Genomic DNA, 20,189 nt, shown 5'->3' with positions numbered 1-20,189 from the left:
GTAGGTCACCCCACAGTGACATCACACATGCTTCTGCTGCTACAGTATCGAACTAGAAGTTTTTCTGTTTCTCATGGGTTTTTATGGTTTGCAAGTTTGTTTGTACCTTTCCTGCATTCTTTCTTTTTCTCAACAGTAACAGAAAATTGCTCAAAAGAGCAATAGGGCTTAAGTGGTTAATTCATGATATAAGTCCAATAAATCATATTATTGGACTGTAATTAGTAATGCATTAATGTGTTCATCACTTCAATGTTGCAGCTGGTAAATATGGTGCTAATGTTAATTACTTTGTGTAGATTAACCTACAATAATACATAATCATGTATTAGTTAATTAATTAATTTTGTATTAATAATCTACATCATTTTGTATTAATAACTAAAGCTTTCAAATAACTGTAATGCAGTTCAAAGTACAATATTTGCCTCTGAGGTGTGTAGTGAAGTAGAAGTATAAAGTATAAAAGGGGAAATACTCAAGTAAAGTAATTAGTTAAAATATGAGTTACTTTACACCAATGCATACCTTTGTTCCCTCTGCAAAGTGAAACACGGACAACACTGTGAGTAGAGACCATGTCGTGTAACATTACATATTGCTGCAATTAAGAAGAGATGGTTACAATGTAAAAAGAAAAAAAGTCACGAGACAACCTTAATCGACAAAAGAAAGATCAGAAAAATGATGGAGGAAAATAATAACAAACAAATAACAAAAAATAAATACGCCTGGAGCAAAGAATTATATGATGCATGCAGTTGAATAACCTACTGTAGCTGTGCTCAAACATGTCTTTTTGTGTTTTCATCATATTTAAGTAATGGTTTCGGTCCAGTTTTGAGACGATGTAAGCAGAAGAAATATATCACCACCCACCTTTTTGATGGTATACAACGAGGTAGCGATTGATATGAAAGACATGAAAACTATGGCTGTAGCATAGTAGTAATAATCCTCTGCACTCCACAGTATGACACTGAACAGCTGGAAGATGTAGAAGGGATTCAAGACCTGATAGACAGAGATAAAGAGAAAGAGAGAGAGAGATACATACAGATACACAGTACAGACAGACAGACAGACAGACAGACAGACAGACAGACAGACAGACAGACAGATTTAAAGGTTTAATTGAAAGGGAGAGTTCACCCCCAAAATGACTTTTTTTCTATCAATTTCTATCAATCCGTATGGAGACACAAAGAGTCTCCTTTGTATCTCCATACGGAACCGCTGCCGGTCATCAAATTATTGGCTTAGGAATGCGACAAAAACAAAAGAATATCCATTCATTCAAGTCTCCATGGGGTGAGTAATCGATAGAAAAAAAGTTATTTTGGGGGTGAACTATCCCTTTAACTCTGATCTATTTGGTTACATGCGTACAGAGTTACAAATGGATAAATTAACAGATTTTTTTTACTGTGCATCTGGTTATATGGTAATTTTTTTAGAAGGCTATTTGATCATATCCAGTTGAATGGAATCAAACTTGACAAGTACATCTTACAAACCCACCTCTTTTATTAGGAGTATGAACACAGAGGGAACCCTCACAGCAATCTCATTTTCCTCAAAAAACAGCCTCCTGTTGAACGAGAATTGGAGGCACAGCATACAAAGATTTACTTAATACATATTTATTGGCACAGCTCTTCCCTCCCTGTGTGCATGTACAGTATACACACTCATATGCATATTATGCACGTATGTACATTATACACAATGCAAGTAGTATAATGGTTATGTCACAATCTTAGCCTCTGCCCTAGCTCTGGTCCATAGCCTAGAAGGAGTTCTCCTTAAGGCTATGGGACTTTCGAGTATTTGCGCAGGCACCACAGGCTGCATAGCCTCTCGTCTGCAGTAAAAACAAAAACATCACTTTCGCTACTCACCAAAACAAAGATGGTTTTATGGAGTTGAAAGCCAACTCTACTAAGTGGGAACAATCTGAGCCCCCCACCTCACGTATAAAATATTTCTTTGGGCCAAAATGTTAAATATTTCACCCGAAAGAAAACATTATTTAGTTACACTCCGCTGCGCCTCTACAGATCCGGTCACTGGAATTTTTCTATCGACAAGAATTGTAGAGGGCGCAGCGGAGAAACTATAAAATGTTTTCCGAAAGTCCCATAGCCTTAAGCAGAACTCCTTCTAGGCTATGGATCAGAGCTACCTCTGTCTCTGCTCTGTGTGCCCTTCCCTGTCCAGAGGGCCCTGTTGAGACTTTGGCCAGTGTGTTGTTCCCCTTGTTCTGCTCACCCCCTCCCCTCTCTATGCGGCCCTGATTGAGAGACTGCTTCCACCTGGGCAACCCAGCTGAAGGGCCTTTGTACCACACATTTCCCAAGGAGCTTACTGGGGAAATGGGGGTGTGTCAATTATGGGCATCACTTCCTGTTGTCAGTCATTCAATTCATTTGAGGGATCAAATCAGTCAACAATAATGTGGGAACACAACCTGACAGAAATCAAAAAGGGTCATATTAGTCTGCCTGCTTACCCTACAAGAACCCCCTCCACACAGCTCACATCACATAACAAGCACCATTTAATCCCCATGCAGAGATTCAGGTCTCCCCCTGGTTCCTATTTTTGTGAAAGGGACAGCAGTGTTGTTCAAATGTTTCAAAAATATTCAAAATATGTCACAACACAACGTGTCGCGATGCAAGCATTATGAGCTTGTAGATCTGCTATTTTCAAATAGCCGATGGTAAAGTGGTAAAACTTAGCCTAGTCGCTTCTTTTGGGCTTGTTTTCATAGACCTAGCCACTTGTTTCTCATACAAAATCTGGCAATTAACAGGAATCTGACAGGAATTAGGCTACAGCTAAGAGCAAGTGTCAAGAGCCATTGCTCATTAATTTGAATCAGCAGTGTGGAGGGAGATGTCAGGACTCAGGAAAGTAGACAGACTAATATGACCTGAACCTGTACTGATGGCCCAGAGCCGAGTCCAGCAGTTTGTTGCACTCTTTCATGAGAATAGGTGTCTGCCCAGCGACAGGCAAATGGCAGTGAAGCGAGCATTCAAATCCTTTGTGGAGGAAAGAGATGACAAGTACACCATGAAACTCTTATTCCTTGGTTTCCTTCATTTTTTCCCTGTACTTAGGTTGTGCAGATTTGTTGATTAAATCAACTAATCGATTAGTCAACAAATTCCTATGACTGATTATTTGACAAACAATTTCTGTAGTCGAGGACAAGCCCTAATAGTAGTAGTAGCCAAATTATAGAGCTGTTTGTCCACAAGTGAACTGGATGTGTTGAAGGATCAAAACAGTGTTCTGTACCTGTATTCCTGCAGTTTTGTGCTGAGACCAGAGCTGTGGTCAGTGTGAATGTCGCTGCAGCTCAACTTCAGATCCTCCAGGCCTCTAGAAAAGGATGACACTTATCTCTAGATGCGCAATCCAGGGGTGCAACAGTTAATGGAATTAATCTATTCTAAAAAAATTATCTATTCTAATAAAATAATAGATTTTCAAAATGACTGAAAATAGATCTATACGCTCACAACAGCTGATCTATAAGTCAGCTCATACAGTGGCTATTTTTTATACTTGACAGTATTGTACTACAAAGTATTAAATATGTCTTAAGTGGTTAATCACACTAATAGATTTAGTTGATAATTTAAAAAATCTAATTATTCTCACGTTGATTTGAAATAAAAAATATCCCCCAAAAATATGTTCTCGGTTATTCAAAAAAGTCTCTAGAACAATCACTAAAGATTATTGATACTTGCAGCCCTAAAGCACATCATCACAAACAAGTCGATCAACAACTGTATCCGGGGTATTGACATTTTTTTTTACAAAGCTTTAGTGAATTGTGTACAAAAAAACTACACAGCACAATGTTTCATGTTTGTTTGATTGTTTGTAATTTGTGCAGCTCTTACTTATATATTTCAAAACTCTGCTTCACATCGTTCCAGTAGTATTTCGTGCTGTGGTGGGCAAAATAGTGGATCTAAAAATGAGACGAGAAGGAGTCACAGCATTGAAGTAAGCAAGACAGAGACATAACTTGGTACAGACATACAGTATAATGGGAACTTGCATGTGATTTATAATACATTCAATACATTATAAAAATGTATTGACTTCCTGCACTTCCTTTTATTGTAATTTACATGCCTTATATGCAGGGGTGCACATAACTTTTTAGGTCTAGTACTCACAAGAGCACCTGGAGATGTGAGTTGGTGCGCACCAAATAAGTGGTCCCGTTTTGTCAACGGGGGGGGGGGGGGGGGGCAGCCACGGCGCCCACCGGACAGTTTTGTCAACGGGGGGAGCAGCACTGCTTCAGCCCAGCCCTGCACATGAACTCTGCAGCCGCACTGAAGCCCTGGACAGACGCTCTGCTTCCAAATTCCGCGATTTTCGACGTTTCTTTTTTTCTCACACGCCGTTAGGAGAAGCCCCCAAGGTTGGTGCCCTGTGCTGCACTGCTTTTATCCGCCAGATTTGGACGTTCACGGCATATTTTGCACCGTTATGGTGCGTTCATCATCGGTGAAGAGTGCCTCTAACAGCCGCTGCTGGCTGCGTGCACGCAGCGAGGCAATGCGAGGCGACGCGAAGCAACAATCACACAAGCACGTGCAGCATGCGTCCCCTTCCCCTGCGCCTAATGGCTGTACATGGGGCTGACGCGTGCTTTAGCGAGAGTGTGTAAGTGTGGCTTCAGGAAGTAAATTCCTAGCCTCGATCTCCAGGCTTTTATTTTTTAGTTTTGCTAAAAAATAAAAGCTTGGAAATTCCTGTCCCAGCTGTTGGTACGCAAAAGCGCCTCGCGTCGTCTGATGTGGTGCGCATTATTTATTTTGGGTGCGCATGCGCACCTGCGCACCAGTTATGTGCACCCCTGCTTATATGTTGATCAAATTAAAGGTGCAACTGCTGTAACTCCCTGCCCCAGAATCAAATCCACATCTCCCATGTGAGAGACCAAACATCTACCACTCAGTCAAGAGGGAAGTTCCTGTTTGGCATGGGGAGATATTGCAGGTAGGGAGGCTACATCCAACCACTGCAGATGTGCTAGTTACAGTATATTTTATGAACATACTCTACCATACAAATTCGTCAAAATAATGTTAAAAATAAGCCCCAGCCCCATTGCAGCTTTAACTTTGAGATTTTTGTACATTTTCAGAGTTACACATAAATTAACGCTGAACAGCTTTAAAACCTATAGTATTGAGTTGTTGTTTTTTTCTAGCTCCTTATCAGCCGTACATACTGTAACACAAGGGCATGAAACAGATTATTTCACTGTAGTACAATACCTGAATTGGCTGGCTATGAGAACATATCTCTGGAAGGTCTTCATTAACAGTAGAGAAGGTATGGGCGCCGTCCCCGTTAGGCAAGTCAACGATGGTCTGGAGATCCACGCTGTCGAAGGGGCCCTTCCCTGGAGCCAACATCACGTGTACCTTGGCCCGAAACCACAGCTTGAACTCATCCTGAGGGTCAAGATTCAAAATTTCAAAAGGTCATACTTCTAAATATTATATATGTGCACAGTATATGTATTTAAGCATCTATTTACGTATATTCACATATGTGTATGCACATTTGTACAAGCCTTGGTCTTGTTGGGTCATACAACAACTAGAGAGATTTGTGGTGTATTAAACTGAATATCTAAAAGTTTAATGATTTAGATTTAAACCTGATATTGTTGATTTGTTGTTCTTTTTTTAGACACATGTTGAGAGTGAATCATATATTGGGCTGTGCACACACTGTCCTCAGGGTCTGATTGGTTGGAAAGTTCACTGGTCAAACAGTTCAGAGAAGTCGAGATGAGACCAAACAAGAGTCTACTTTGTTCTGTGTAATCTGGGCAATAACGTTTTTTACAGTTATTGATAAGAGCTCACCAGAAAACACAAGATTACTTTATTCAGAGGCTGTAAGATTCTCAGTTGACCTTATCATTCATGACGTCATGAGCCAGGAGGGAAATAACTACATGAATGATCTTGTTGTATAAAGCAACACAATTTCTATCACAACATTCATGGAATGCAGTAACTATATTTGTGACTAGCTCTAGTAATGGAGGTTACGGGTTCATGCAAAGGACACTCATCATCATGCTATAATAATTCTACCTCAATTTCAGCTTTTGACACAAGATGGCACATTGAACGCAGCACTTTCATTTACTGTACAGTACGTTGTTTTGACCCCTATAAGAGCAAATAAAGCACTTTTATACATTAGGGGCGGCCCGGGCGTCAGTGGCTCGAGCGTAGCGCTGTCTTGGAATTGGAAGGTCACCGGCTCCTCCTGTCGGTGTGTTTTCAAATGTGTGTGTGTGTGTGTGTGTGTGTGTGTGTGTGTGTGTGTGTGTGTGTGTGTGTGTGTGTGTCTTTGTCTCTGAAGGAGATTAGGCCAGTCACAATTATTACATAATTGTCTAATCACAATTATTTGAGATAATCGCAATTATTTTTGCATAATCCATCATTTCCATGTTTGACTTAAAAAAATGTATGGAAATCTAGCTCAAAACACGATGTGTTTTAAACATTTTTCTACTATTCATTAAGTATAAAGTTATTAAATGATCTAAGTTATTTGTCATATCTACCCTGTGCAACTTTTGTTTACGGAGCCTAAAAGCCAAACCGAAATGTAACTCTTATTCATGTTCCAATGTTCAAGGCCAAAAACACGATTAAATAGTTACTCGCAATTATTTGTGTGACAATTAATCGTCATGTAAAAGTTGTAATTGCGACAGCCCTGATGCAGGTGTGTGTCTCTTACAGTGGACTGAGCAGGAGTGTGTGAGTCTGATGCGGGTGTGTGTCTCTTACTGTGGACCTGAGCAGGAGTGTGTGTGCCTCTCTGAGGGAGGTGTGTGTGCAGGTTCCCTTCACGGCCCACTCCGGGAGCCAGTAGAGTAACAGCAGGAGGAGACCACCGGAGCACACCGCTCCCACGCCCACCAGGATCATCTTCCACAGACAGGGCCGGTAACCCCACACCTCCTGCAGGGGGCAGCGGGACATCATAAAAACATGACATCGCTGTCAGGACCTTGTGTGTCCAAAACTGTTACTTTTCAGAAAATGGACCCAATATAGTTATTATTCAATCATAGGCTCTTGTTAATTATTTTCATTGGTTCAATATTTATAAAACCCACAGACACACTTAACCACATTCACTTTCACTTATGTGAGCTTGTATGACAAAGCAGGGCATTCATTTACAAAAAAACATAAAAAGTTGAAATATGGAGGTACAAGGTTTCTGCCCTAGCCTGGCATGGCCAGACTAATATCACTGCGTAGATATTAGTCTGGAACCTCTGTGTGGAACCTGCATTTCCGAGGGGCAAATTCAAAAGATGCCTCTGGTGATAAAACCGCCCCAAATTTGCATACTGGGCTCTATTGAATCTCTATTGAGAGGGGCCAAACCTAATCTGCCACGGGCAATTTTTTTTTGCAATGGCAGATTCGTCTGGAACCAGGCTATTTCTGCCCGACATCAACAATAAACACACTCTGCATGTGACCTTGGGAGCAGAATGACATGATGCATGGATGAAAGCAAAATAAAATGTCACTATTGAAAAATGTTGTTGTGCAGAGTCCTAATCTGCGATTTGTGAAACGGCGTGAAAGGAGCCCACCATACTAACACTGTGTTTCTATATTTTCAATTATAATGTTTTGGTAGCCATATATACAGCCATACCAGTTGAAGAAATTGCAGATTGAGGTTTTAACCTTTGATTTCATGAAAATATCCAAGGTCATTAGGGTTTTCTGAAAGATGTAATATATCGCTAGTTTGATCACTTCAAATACTCTTTAATCTTAAAATAACTAATAACCAAAAGCTATCTACAAGCGTACAACACATCACAGACACGTTGTAAGCTTGTAGATAGATCGCTTATTTTCGGTGAGTGACACACTTTCATAGAAGACATGCTGACTTCTATGGAATCCAAATGACTGAACTCAGTCGTGGCAACTGAGAACTTTAATCCATGCATGATTGTGAGGAATATTGGAGTGCCATTTGGCATCTTGAAAGATACCAAATACCACTGATCTGAAAGAGCCAGAGCGCACTGACAGGAGGTGGAATTGTGACAATGAGAATCGGAAACAGAACTGGAAACATGCAACTGCCAAGTATCAGTGGTGTAAAGTAACTAAGTACATTTACTCAAGTACTGTACTTAAGTAAAAGTTTGAGGTACTTTTTACTTTACTGGAGTATTTCCAGTTTTTTTACTTCTACTCCACTACATGTCAGAGGCAAATATTGTACTTTTACTCACAAAAGAAAGTTCTGGATTGCATCTTTAACATAAGAATCACATGTAGTCCATTATCGTTGCTGTCCGGCAGAAACCAGCTAACTCCATTTTGACGCTTTTGCATTTTCTTCCCATAAATCAGAGCCATTGAAAACCCTTTACGTGTCTGTGTTGGTAAAAAAAAAATATTGAACCAATGAAAAACATTTAAAAGCGCTTCTAACAAAACCAGCTAACTCCATTGGATCCTCAAACATTCTGCTAAACCAGCTAACTCCACCACAGTTAGCTGGTTTTGCTGACTCCAGGCTACACCTCCTTTTGACCTCCAACCTCATTGTGAGCTTGGAGGTCCATTCAGCTGTTCTTACAACTCCACTTTTTTTCATTTCCTGAAAAATGAACATTTTGGAGTTAGCTGGTTCCTGCCGGACAGCAGAGATATATATTGTATGAGGTTTTATTTACCATCTCATCCTCCAGGCCCTCATTGATGGTCACTTCTCTCTTCATCCTGCCAGCAGTGGTGACACTACAGTAAGGGAAGGAACAAGTGCTTGATTCCTTTTGAATGTGTTTCAGTTGTCAAGGTTTTCTTATCACATGTGGAAGTCTTCAACCCTATCTGGTCAATAAACATGTTGTAACATTTAGACACAGTCGAGAACAATGAACACATTCGCCTTCTAGAGGAAGAATAGAAACAGGTTGAGGCGGCGAGAGGTGTATTTGAATGTCATTCTTTTAAAACCCATTAAGTCTCAGCACTTGAAAAACAATACTAAAACTGTTACAATTCAGGCCTTTAGCAGATGCTCTTATCCACAGCTACTTGCAAATTAGCCTGGAATCCTGACTGACTCGCTACGTTCATCTTTTGTTTTTTTGGAGTGAAAGAAATCCCCAAATGAACGTAGTCGTGCCATTTACGTTGATCAAGTACTAGACTCGCTAGTCATTTCTCATTTGTTAATATTTTGGATTTCTTCAGTACACATTTTTGGGACTTTTTCTATGAAAACATCCATAAGATGAACATAGTGAGTCAATCTGGATTCCAGTCTACTTACAAAGTACAAGATCAGAGTAATCTCTAATCATTGGCATGATTAGAGTGCTAAGAAAACCTGTCTGTGCTATACAGTAACTATAGCAGGTTATTAACTCAAAATCAAGAGGGCTAAATGATAGTATATAAGATTATGTGAACTCTGTTGAAGGGCAAGCACATAGTCTGTTATCTTTGTGGAGAACTAACAAGTCTACCTGCCTCACCTGGCCTTTTCAATTACTTAAGCCCTATTTATTTAATTGTACAACAAATAGAGAAAATAACACATCTACAAGCTCACATGTGTAATTTTTGGAAACATGCCCAAAATAGGATGCCAGGTTGAAAGTTGTTAAATTGTAAGAACAAATGTGCAAGAGAGTGAGTTGAAGCGAGAACCTGAGAGGAGAAATGGAGACAGAGAAGGGAGAGATGTGTTGACACAACATCAGTATGTTTTGAATGATGTCCATATCACCGCATCCCATAAAGACAACATAATGCTCTAGGGTTAAGTGTCTACATTTCCCCTTCCTTTAAATAACTCTGATCGCTGACCCACATTTACTCATGGGACCTTGACAGAAATGGATTAAGTGTTTCACTCAAATATAACTAGGCTACTGTCTCGCTCAGGGCACCTTTATCACTCAAGCTGGTACAAGAGTTTTCTTTTTTACAAATACTTTAGTGTACCTATGTTTCAAAATTGGGCAAACAAAAAATATATGGGTTCCCTGTCTCTAGTAGCCTACATAACAGTAAATCTAGAGGTAAATCTACTAATATGTCATAATTATCTAAAGTACTAAATGCTTTACACCTCTGCACTTGTTTCTAAATTTTCTGAAAAATACAACACATGTGACTAATGATGAGCAAAACAACAACATAGGCCTAATAGCACAGGTTATTTCACATACATGTAAACATGTCAGATTCTAGCTTCCCTTTCAATAATACAAGTTTCAGCACAAATCTTATATCTATGCAACAGATTGAAAGAAGTCATGGTACCTAATGACTGTGTAAGCGTACAGTCATTGTGTAAGACCTTTGGCCCATGTAGACAACATATGGATTATCAAAATGGGGACCTTATGTGATCTGATTTGGTTTAATTTACACAGATGTGCAGCTACATGCAAGACTTCGATGAGTTCAGGTGGCTGACGAAATGTTACTATAGAGGTCTGAGCTTTTCCGATATATCTCAGTATTTTGTCATAAAATACGATGCCACTTAAAGGCTATTGCAGATTACATACAACTGCAACACTCAACATTTTGTAAACTACTCAAGTTAAGAATCAATATAATACTGGCCACAGACGGCAAAATTCCGCTAATCGGCTATACTTAATTTCAACATAATCCGCAAAATCTTTAACTTTTGACAGAGAGAACATAATCCGGTCATAGTTCAGTTGAATGATCAAAGAGCGCGTTGCTGCGGAAACGTCACATTAGCTGTGCAAATAAATAAACAGTATGCATAACTTCTGCAAAAGTCACCGTTAACTTACCAGAACTTTATTTTCTCTCAACGGGCAACGCAACACATCATTCATATAATTATAAACTAATTTATTGAGCTAAAGTTTACTGCTTCGGATGTATCTCCTGTGCAGTTTCCTCCTGGCGTCTGGGGATGATCCACAACGTGCCCACATGTGCAACGTCGTTGTGTTGTAATGTACACTCAACTCAACCGCTGCTCAGACCAGCACCATGCAGAACACTGCACATCCATTCACCCACCATGGAGGAGGAAGTGAACAACAGGATGTGAGGTCATCAGGGGACACGATTTGGGGTCTCTCTCTCTCGCCAGACAAGACAACTATTCCACAATCTTCGAATCTGCTAGAAGCATTTGAACCTTCCTCTCTCTAGACCCGCCAGAAAAACGTCGGCAAAAAATCCTTGATTTTGCGGGCAAAAATCCTTGATTTGTCTCTAGAACTGAAGACACCCTAGAAATCCTGAGTCCTTAATTTAACTCTGAGAGGCTACAACATGTGCCCAATTCACATTTACACCCTCTCAGAGTTGCAAAATGTAAGGGTCAATTATTTGTATAGAGCAGTCTGCAGATATAAACATTGAGTCAGGGACCTCTTAACATAAACTGCAATATAGTGCATTTCATCTGTGTGCATGCAACATACAATACAAATGTACTGAATTCATCAAAAATATTTTTTCCTGGAAAACTAGAAGGAATAAAAGCTTAATAATTAGCAGCCTATTGATACATGATGGGGGATATGGCTGAGGTTTAGCAATCAATGGTAGATGATGTGTAGACAGTTCAACAGCCCTGAAGTAATACTTTATTTCAAACTCCTATTTGATGTTATATTTACACAATGTAAACAATGCAAAACTACACATATGGTGTAATAGTCAATTGTATTACATAAGAACACCTCTATTAGAATGTCATTGTGTGTGTGTGTGTGTGTGTGTGTGTGTGTGTGTGTGTGTGTGTGTGTGTGTGTCCATTGACAGCGGAGATGATATATTTTGCTTTCTGTTTTATTGTTTCTTTTCACCTGTCAAGGCACTACAGATGGAAATTAGCAGTTAGCTTGCTGATACAAAGCACCCTTTCTCTGATATGTATGCATTTTTCCTCGATACAAATAAAACTAATAAACTAAACTAAACTAATCCACTACTCAAGATTTCAAGAATCAATATACAGTAGCAGATTGAGTTGCAGAGAAAAAACAAATTAACATTTTCCACTGAACTACATTATTCATTTTAGATGTAATTCATGGCTCTTCCAATCATCCTGATACAGTACACTTACTGTATAAACACAATGGTAAAAAAAAAAGAAAAGACTGTCATACAAAAATACATTTTAAAAGTTACAATGTGCAATTTGTTCACAGGTCCAACTAGAAACAAAAAGCATTGTGGAAGTGTTACATTCCATCTAACCAAAAACAGAAATATTGCTTTTCTTGGCCAAATAAACGCAGACAGGCTGGGAAGCGCTTTCAGGCATTCAACAGGTTCCAACAAGTCTCAACAGTCCATTCAAGAAAAGCGAGATTCTCCTTTTGCCTTATTCAGGAACATCTTTTCAGAGAAAACTTCCTCTACCTGAAACAAACAACCAATAAAACAATTCGTCAACTTACTTTTCACCAGTGAGGTACACAATACTGGTATTTAAAATATGAGTTTTCAATGAGAACAGCAGCTGCAGGCTCCACATCCAATTGGAACCTGAACCAAAGAAAGGTCATAAAACTCTTTACCCGCCATAGGAGCAAGCCTATGGATTAGTGGCCAATAAAAGGCCACATAAAACCAGGTTTCTAAAAAATACTTGGTATGCTGTCCAATACTTTTCCTGCAGTCAATCGTACTTATGATAGATGTAAACCAACCCCTGATAGTCTTTTCCACACATTTTGTTCATGTCTGAGTTTATCAACATTCTGGTCTTCTACATTTGAAGTGTATTCAGATATCACAGGTCTTAAGAACTGAACCCTGTCCTATGCGTGGTCTTTTTCTTGACTTACGGAGGAGGATACACTTGGACAGCATAGCCTATTCTGCCTTATAAGCAAGGTATCTGATTCTTTTGAACTGGAAGAACTGCACCCCCTCCTTTGGCAGGTGGATCTGAGAGGATATGTATTTTCTTAAAATAGAAAAGGTACACACTGTGGGAATCTACTGATAAGTTTGCTGCAGGCTTTTCTCTAATATGTAGAATGACTAACTACCGGTATGCCTCTTATATCTTGAAAACTGGGTATTGCTTGGAAACATATTAATGTTATTCCTTCTTGGACATGTTGGAACTAGTAATGTGGTGAATCTGACTTATGCATCCATTAACAAAATGTATATTTCTTATTATTTGTATTCATTTTATTTGGCTTTAATTTGATTTTATTTCTTACTTATTACTTCGGTCATTGATGTTACTATTACTTAATTATTTGTGAACTGTTTGTTACGTCTTTGTCTGTTGTATATGTACCCATATACAAGGTATGTAACAGTATGTGCATATACAACTCAATACAGATACATTGAGAAAAAAAGATTTATTCAGGAAGTAGGTTTTGAGCAGCTAGTTATAGTTTGACTAAATCATGATCTGTTCTACAGAACTAAATTACATGGCCCACAACCAAAGACTAAAGGTTGTGGGTTTTCTAGAGACAATGCCGTTGAAGATCCCTACGATTAAAACCAATAGTTAAATGAATCTATGGAGTTTATTACTGATCGATACCAGGAGTGATCTTTTGATGAATTAAATCAATATTTGCCCTTGTGACCAAGATGACTCTGTTATACCTCCTATCCAGGTTCCTTTTCCACTCCTGGAGGTCCACAGGTACATCAATGCTTCTTAGGTTTTGCATAATTCACCGTTACTTTGCTGCCATCTATTTCACAGTCCTGCATGACATCTTTGGCAGCCCTGCAGTCCTCGTCCGTTACAAAGTCCACAAAGCCAAACCTATCAAAATGACAAGCATTAGGACACAGCAGACAGTACTGAAGGTAATAATCCGTCTATGGTACCTACCCTTTGGATATGCCTGTACCCTTTTCTTGCACAAGTCTTGCACGCAAGGCTCCTTCAAAGGCACTTTTCAAAGTCTCCTCACTTGTCTCCTTATCGAGGCCCTTGACAATCAATGTGTCTTTGAGAACTGTAACAGCAAATAAATAAAACATATATTTTATATTGATCATCCAGGCTCATGGTGAGGTTCCAGAATAACTGACACATTCACCATGCTGCAGATTAATTTCATTACACAATTAGACCATAACTACAGCATGTATGAGGAAGAAAATAATAATAATTACATGTTTCATCTCCTGTCTTCATTTTAGTGTCACTGAATTGCACTGTGATGGATCTTTTGCGTATTTCTTTGTTTTGTGACGATTCCAGAGCTTCCTTTGCGTCTTCCACAGTTTCAAAATCAATGTAGGCAATTCTAGAAAGGACAAAGGTGAGTTGACGATTCTTGCTCAAGATCAGAATATGGGCCTGTGCACAAACGATTAAGCTAAATTCATAATAAAAATAACAGATCTACAAATTAACAATGTGTCATAATGCGTTTAGTTTGTAGATCTGTTATTTTTGGCAAGTGACACGGTCATACTACGGAGTACTTACCCTCTAGATCTACCTGTTCTTTTAGGTATACTGACACTGACAGCTTTCCCAAATAATTTCTTCAGGGTCTTTTCTTGCACCCCGTAATCCAGGTTGCTCACAAACAAGGTGGTACCTGTAGAAGCCTCCACTGGGATGCACAAGAACAGAAACAGATATTTTTTCTTTTCAATTCAAAACCAAGACGCTATCTGACTTCACTACATGGCAATCTTGCCGAAATGTACTGTAAATGAAATATGGATAATTGTGTGATTGATGGAGTTTCTTTACAGTCTTTTATAAGCCATTTTAATACCTGGAGTTTTGCTGGGTTTATGGCTACTCTTATCTCCAACATAATCAACAATTAAAACGCGACCTTGCATCTGTGTTCCACGTTTCTTCTCCATGACGTTGTGGGCTACGGACTCGGTCTTGAATTCTAAAAAGGCAATGCTGTTGGAAGAAATGAATCATCTTTTACACAATACTTCCTATGAAATCCTATGAAACAAGTGAAATGGGAGGTGGTGACACAATTGGAAATGGACACTATACAATTTAAGCTGTTAAATGGGTACTCTCTCCTGAATATAGAATTTAGAAGTATTTAACACTTGTTTTAAGAAAATAATAATAACTTACCCTACCTTTAATACTAGTACCAAATAATAATAACAATCGTGGTAGAGCATGATACAATTTAGAAATTCACAGGTTGTATTAAAAACTCACCCTTGGTTTGGGTTGTAACTCCCTCCAGGAAATCTGATATTTATGGCCTGTTCAAATATTTTTTGAACGTCTTTCTTTGTTGATCTGATGGGGAGGTTCTTCACAAATAAGCACCTGGCATCTTTAGCTATAAAACAAGATGGTCTTCAAATCAAACAAATGTACAGTTTTTAATGCTCATCTACATTTAAATCTAAGTACATTTTACATTCTTAAAGAAGCACCTTTGATAATAACCATAACTTCAGGTGTTACTGAACAAGTGCTGGTAAAATATAACAATGAGTGACCTCTAGTGGTGTGACTGTGAACACACGGGTACAGTGACCAAACTACAGTCATACTTAAGCTACCTAAGATTTTAATTATACTCCATCATGCGAGGGTGTTGCCAAAAAGAACTTATCTCGAAGCTTGCTCTTTTTGGCAAGCAACACCATACTACAAAGTGTACATTTATAGGGACCATACGGTTTCAATGAAACCTCATCAGAGAGAAGTTACATTTTTACCCTTTTTGTTCTCTGCAGGGACACCCTTTTTGTTCTCTGCAGGGACTGGCGCCGCCTCCCTGATTCTCCCTGTGGCCTTGGCGATCCTCATCGGCCTATCAAGGAGCTGCTCTCCATTTAATGTTAAAGCTTTGGTAAAGTCCGGTTGTGAGGCCAAGTTTACAAACGCATATTTTCTAAAAGGGGACAAAGAACATAGTTTTTTCAAATATTTACAATGTCTACATTAGTAAACAGGAAATATATGGTGCTATACTATCAATACAAATTCAACTTTTGCTAATAACCAGCAAATGGAATAGGGCATAAATAGTAAACAAACTACAAACATGGATGGTTTCTTTTTTTTATTTAAATGAGCTTATTTTAATAAATAAACATTATTTAACCAATCTGTATCCTAGGGTATGTTAATACAATATAACTAGCACATCAGCAGTGGTTGGAGGTGTTCTCCCTTCCTTCTCTAACCTCGGTACCCAGGCGTTTGTTTTTTGTTTCAAACCAAAAACGCTACTCTTCCTCTGAAAAATGTAGACCCTGGTGTCAGGTACGGCACCTTATGGTTGTCAAGTAGTGCTGCCATAAGCTCATAAGTACAAGATCTCTCCAGGCCAAGCGTGGATTGCCTCTTGGATGAGATCTGCATCCAAGAGACAATGCGGTGCGGGTGCTGGACATTTAGTATCTCATGCCGGAGACCAAATCCTGGATAGGACATAATACTTGCAGATTGTTACTTTAACTTATCCATCCATGCCTGCTAAAATGAAATAATTTAAATCAAATGTCTGATTTTAATATCACACTCACCCAGAAAGGTCCATTTTAATATCCTCAACCAAGAGACCTTGTGTGATGAAGTAACTTAATAATGAAGATTTGACTTCTTCCAAATCCTTAGATTTGTTCAAGTTGCCAACGAAAACACAAAGATCTATAAGAAACAAGTCAAGTGAATGGTTTATGAGCATCAGTTACTAAGTTAAGGTTACATCAAGAACCAAGAATCCAGAGAATCTATTTGTCACTACTCATACAGGTAGGCCTGTCACAATTATTACATTATCGTCTAATCACAATTATTTGAGATAATCATCTCCATGTTGAAAATTGTTCACACATTTTCAAATATTAAAAAAAGCAGAAATAGCTGATCTACAGGCTTACAACGCGTCACTTAGTAACACGTTGGCAAACAGAAATTAAAATTGTATTCATATGTTCCAATGTTCAATGCCAAACACACAATTAAATTGTTAATCGCAATTATTTGAGTGACAATTAATCATCAACTTAAATTTGTAATCGTGTCAGTCCTACATACAGGTACAAGCAGCCAGCTATAATTCATGTTAGTCCTTATTTGGAATTCATACCGTCAATGGTCTTAGCTTTCTTAGATGGGGATGTTTCATCTGTAGCTTCTGTCTTTCTTTTTCCGGTTACTGCAACAGCTACAGAGGTACAAATCAAATAAATACCAGGTGCTGCTGGACAGAAGAACATGCAAAACCAGAAAGTCCCACACTGGATCAAGCTCCCATGGATATATACTGTATTAAATGACCACCAAAGGTGATGTTTTGAGCATCAATTATTTATGTTATTTTGCAAATGATGGTTGACTTACTGTCATCTTTTGCCTCCTCCTCCTTCTCTTGATTACTCTCTCCTCCCTCTGAATCCTCTTGATGCCCCTCTCCACCTCTCGTGTCCTCTAGATCAGCCTCTCTACCCTCTGTCTCCTCTGTCCTCAAGGTTACTGTCACTGAGGATGTGCATTTCTCCACAGCAACATGAGCAGGTTCAGTGTCCATCTGACAATCTGATAACACAGTAACCACAGTGTCAATCAAAATCACCAACCTATTTACTTGATATCAACTGTTTTAACTGCAAGGTTGATCACTCAACATGCTTATGGGCGGTTATCATTTAATATTGTCATGTGACAGCAAAGACACAAGACAGCCATGCTGGGTAAAAACTTTCAAAATGTCCATCTTTGATGGAATTTTTTCACCCTAAGTATTTTGTCATTACTTGAAAAGGGTGTTTTATGTGAGAATGCAAAAGATGCAATTTAAGGGAAGAAGATGATCTGCTGGTGTCAAACAAACGTGTTGTAGAAAACAGAATTGATCGTTTGCGATGATATTTACAAGAGCAGCTCATCATGCCATTCCCCTCTCATTCAGTTCACTGATAAGGAACTTAAAGTTGCAATTCATAGCGTTACTTTAGTTTAAACAAAGTATGGTGGAGACGAGTATGGTAATATTAATACATCCTACTCTTCCATTGAGGACAACTACTGGTTGACAAGTGGTACTGCCAGACGCTCATAATCAATGTTTCCAGCAAGATAACTGGGGTACAGAGTATGACATCAATGTATGAGACCCGGGTACTTAGGAAGGGGAAAGCTATTACCACGGATAGAACGCACCCGCTATACAGTCAATAGCACCTTTTGCCATCAGGACGACGGTACACAGTACTGAAGTTGCAAGCTCGGGCTCAGAAATCCTTTGTCCCCACAAATATAGCACTTTTGAACAAACAGGCCCTAACTCACTTCTGCGCATACGTTATGCGCTGCCTCTCTCGAACTATGATTGGTAGCCTATTCTATTTTCTTCTCTGTAAGAGAGGTGTTGGGTAAATGTGTAGTACCAGAGGTGCAGGCTGCTACGCGGCCCTCACACCTACGTCGCACCTGACTGATATGCCCATATATGGAGATCTCTGTATCTGTTGGTCCTTGTCCCTTTTATGCCCATATATGGAGATCCCTGATGTCATCAGTATTTGCCCATATATGGGCATGCGCATGCTGATATGCCCATATTATGGAGATCTCTTTATCTGTCAGTCCTTGTCCCTTTCATGCCCACGTATTGTGTGATCTGTCTATGATGTATTGTTGTGTAATTGTTTATGCATTGTGATTGTGATTTCTGTGTCATGCAAAATGAATTTCCGCAAGGACAAATAAAGAAGCTATCTATAAGTGCAACATGCCAAGCGGGGATTCCATCTTGCGAATGTCAGGTAGGACATTAATCTTACAGATTGCAGCTTTTTGCTTCACCCTCATTGGTTTTCAGTGGCTGCATGCGTGTTATATTCAGCTTGAACATACATATGTACCTCTTCATTAGAAGTTAATGGAACATAATATAATAGGTGTCATGATTTATGACTTAATCTGCTTGACCCAGCACACACATGTGCATCTACGTAAGCATATTGATATCCGTGATACGATGACCATCAAGTACTTTAAGTACTTTATCAGAGAGACTGACGTCTGTGCACAATGATACAAGATGTATGTTCTATTCCTATCCATTCTGTTCTTGTCCTTGTTCCATATCTTTTGGTCATGTCATGTGTCCACTGTACAATACTGTATATATTCTCTATGTGTGTATTAAACTTTAGAGCTTGTCGTGTGATACTGCCTGGTGTCAACTGGTTCTCCGTGCGTGTGACTCAACAGAAACCTTCACTCACCACAACCCTTATAGATGGAGACTCTTAGGGACCATGTTGGTCAACCGAAATCACAACAATAGGTATGCATGATTAATCTCATATGGTCAGTAATAATGCATAACTTACCAGTGTTACTCTCTTCTATGTCACTGACATTCACCCTGGCCGTTTTTCTCGACTAGAAGAGAATCAAACTGTTAAAATAGTTTAGAGAGATATAGCACAAGAATAGCTTTGATATGACATACATTTCATGTGAAATACTTAAATGAAATGTACAGTATGTAATAAACACCATTCTAGGGCTACAGCTGTACCTAACTCACCTACTGTTCAATGTCAAGCTTTTATGTATCAATTATAACACTATTACACATGTATCTGTAAAATGTATGATGGAACCACTAAGCAAGTCAGAATTGCTTAGTGGACAGGACAAGCCCCTGTGCTGCACTGCTGTGCTGTAGGATTTGACAAAGTTGCATTTTGATGTCATTAACAAAAGTAAAGCTGAGAGCAGCATTCATTTAGCAACATTCCAAATGCTTTTAAAACAATAATAACAACAACAATAAATAATAGTAATAACAATACCGTTATTATTGAGTTGTCCATGTTTCCTTTTTAACGATCAAGGAAGAAGAGATCCAGCAGCAGCACGACCAAAACACATGTGTTTGCTGTGCATGCGCACAACTTGGGATGTCTAGTACGCATGCGTGGTGGAACAAGCGTGCACATTATTTTCCCATAGCCCAGAGATGAACTGTCGTGCTGTGATTGGGCGATATATCATAACTCTATGTGATTGGCTAGTTGGTTGTCAGGCGATTGCTGACCTATGCTGCTACTGAAGCGTTGGCAGAGTGTGTGCGTTGAAAATAAAAACATTACAATAAT

General features: G+C 39.1%; 2 protein-coding genes across 4 annotated transcripts in view; both read right to left on the bottom strand.

The window, feature by feature from the left end:
• Positions 1–11,127, bottom strand: part of LOC311045410 (polyamine-transporting ATPase 13A3-like) — a 32,995-nt gene extending 21,868 nt beyond the window's left edge. For both annotated transcript variants that reach the window (XM_084057262.1, XM_084057263.1), the window contains exons 1-9: positions 10,904–11,127; positions 8,795–8,858; positions 6,864–7,037; positions 5,319–5,498; positions 3,924–3,994; positions 3,310–3,393; positions 1,522–1,591; positions 880–1,014; positions 529–601 (exon numbers count right to left, since the gene is read on the bottom strand). In XM_084057262.1, coding sequence (XP_083913388.1) covers positions 529–601; positions 880–1,014; positions 1,522–1,591; positions 3,310–3,393; positions 3,924–3,994; positions 5,319–5,498; positions 6,864–7,037; positions 8,795–8,839 — 832 coding nt within the window. In that variant the 5' untranslated portion in view covers positions 8,840–8,858; positions 10,904–11,127. The remainder of the gene's footprint in view (positions 1–528; positions 602–879; positions 1,015–1,521; positions 1,592–3,309; positions 3,394–3,923; positions 3,995–5,318; positions 5,499–6,863; positions 7,038–8,794; positions 8,859–10,903) is intronic.
• Positions 11,128–11,553: 426 nt separating this feature from the next.
• Positions 11,554–20,022, bottom strand: LOC311045789 (nucleolin-like). Of its 2 annotated transcripts, none has more exons than XM_084057845.1 (13): positions 19,884–20,022; positions 19,416–19,467; positions 17,419–17,613; positions 17,165–17,242; positions 16,599–16,722; positions 15,786–15,961; positions 15,274–15,400; positions 14,855–14,994; positions 14,557–14,686; positions 14,238–14,371; positions 13,951–14,077; positions 13,716–13,881; positions 11,554–12,497 (listed from the first exon to the last, which is right to left on the bottom strand). In XM_084057845.1, exons 1-12 carry the CDS (start codon positions 19,902–19,904, stop codon positions 13,761–13,763), a joined length of 1,425 nt encoding a protein of 474 aa, XP_083913971.1. In that variant the 5' UTR covers positions 19,905–20,022; the 3' UTR covers positions 11,554–12,497; positions 13,716–13,760. The 2 variants fall into 2 exon arrangements, with proteins under 2 accessions (XP_083913971.1, XP_083913972.1); XM_084057846.1 differs by having other exon boundaries at positions 15,810–15,961.
• Between the last annotated feature and the right edge of the window lie 167 nt (positions 20,023–20,189).

The sequence above is a fragment of the Gymnoscopelus microlampas genome (assembly GCF_963454915.1).
Source record: "Gymnoscopelus microlampas genome assembly, chromosome: 5".
Taxonomy (NCBI): domain Eukaryota; kingdom Metazoa; phylum Chordata; class Actinopteri; order Myctophiformes; family Myctophidae; genus Gymnoscopelus; species Gymnoscopelus microlampas.
Note: the sequence above shows the minus strand (reverse complement) of the source record. Positions and strands in the feature narration are given on the sequence as shown.

What these genes read in the sequence shown, in the direction of transcription:
- LOC311045789 (XM_084057845.1), bottom strand. Translation starts at nt 19,904, where the DNA reads ATGGACAACTCAATAATAACG. An exon ending in AGTTACAACCCAAACCAAGG is followed by an intron (nt 14,995 to 15,273) that starts GTGAGTTTTTAA and finishes TTCTTCCAACAG; the next exon opens with CATTGCCTTTTTAGAATTCA. An exon ending in GAAGACAGGAGATGAAACAT is followed by an intron (nt 14,078 to 14,237) that starts GTAATTATTATT and finishes TTGCTGTTACAG; the next exon opens with TTCTCAAAGACACATTGATT.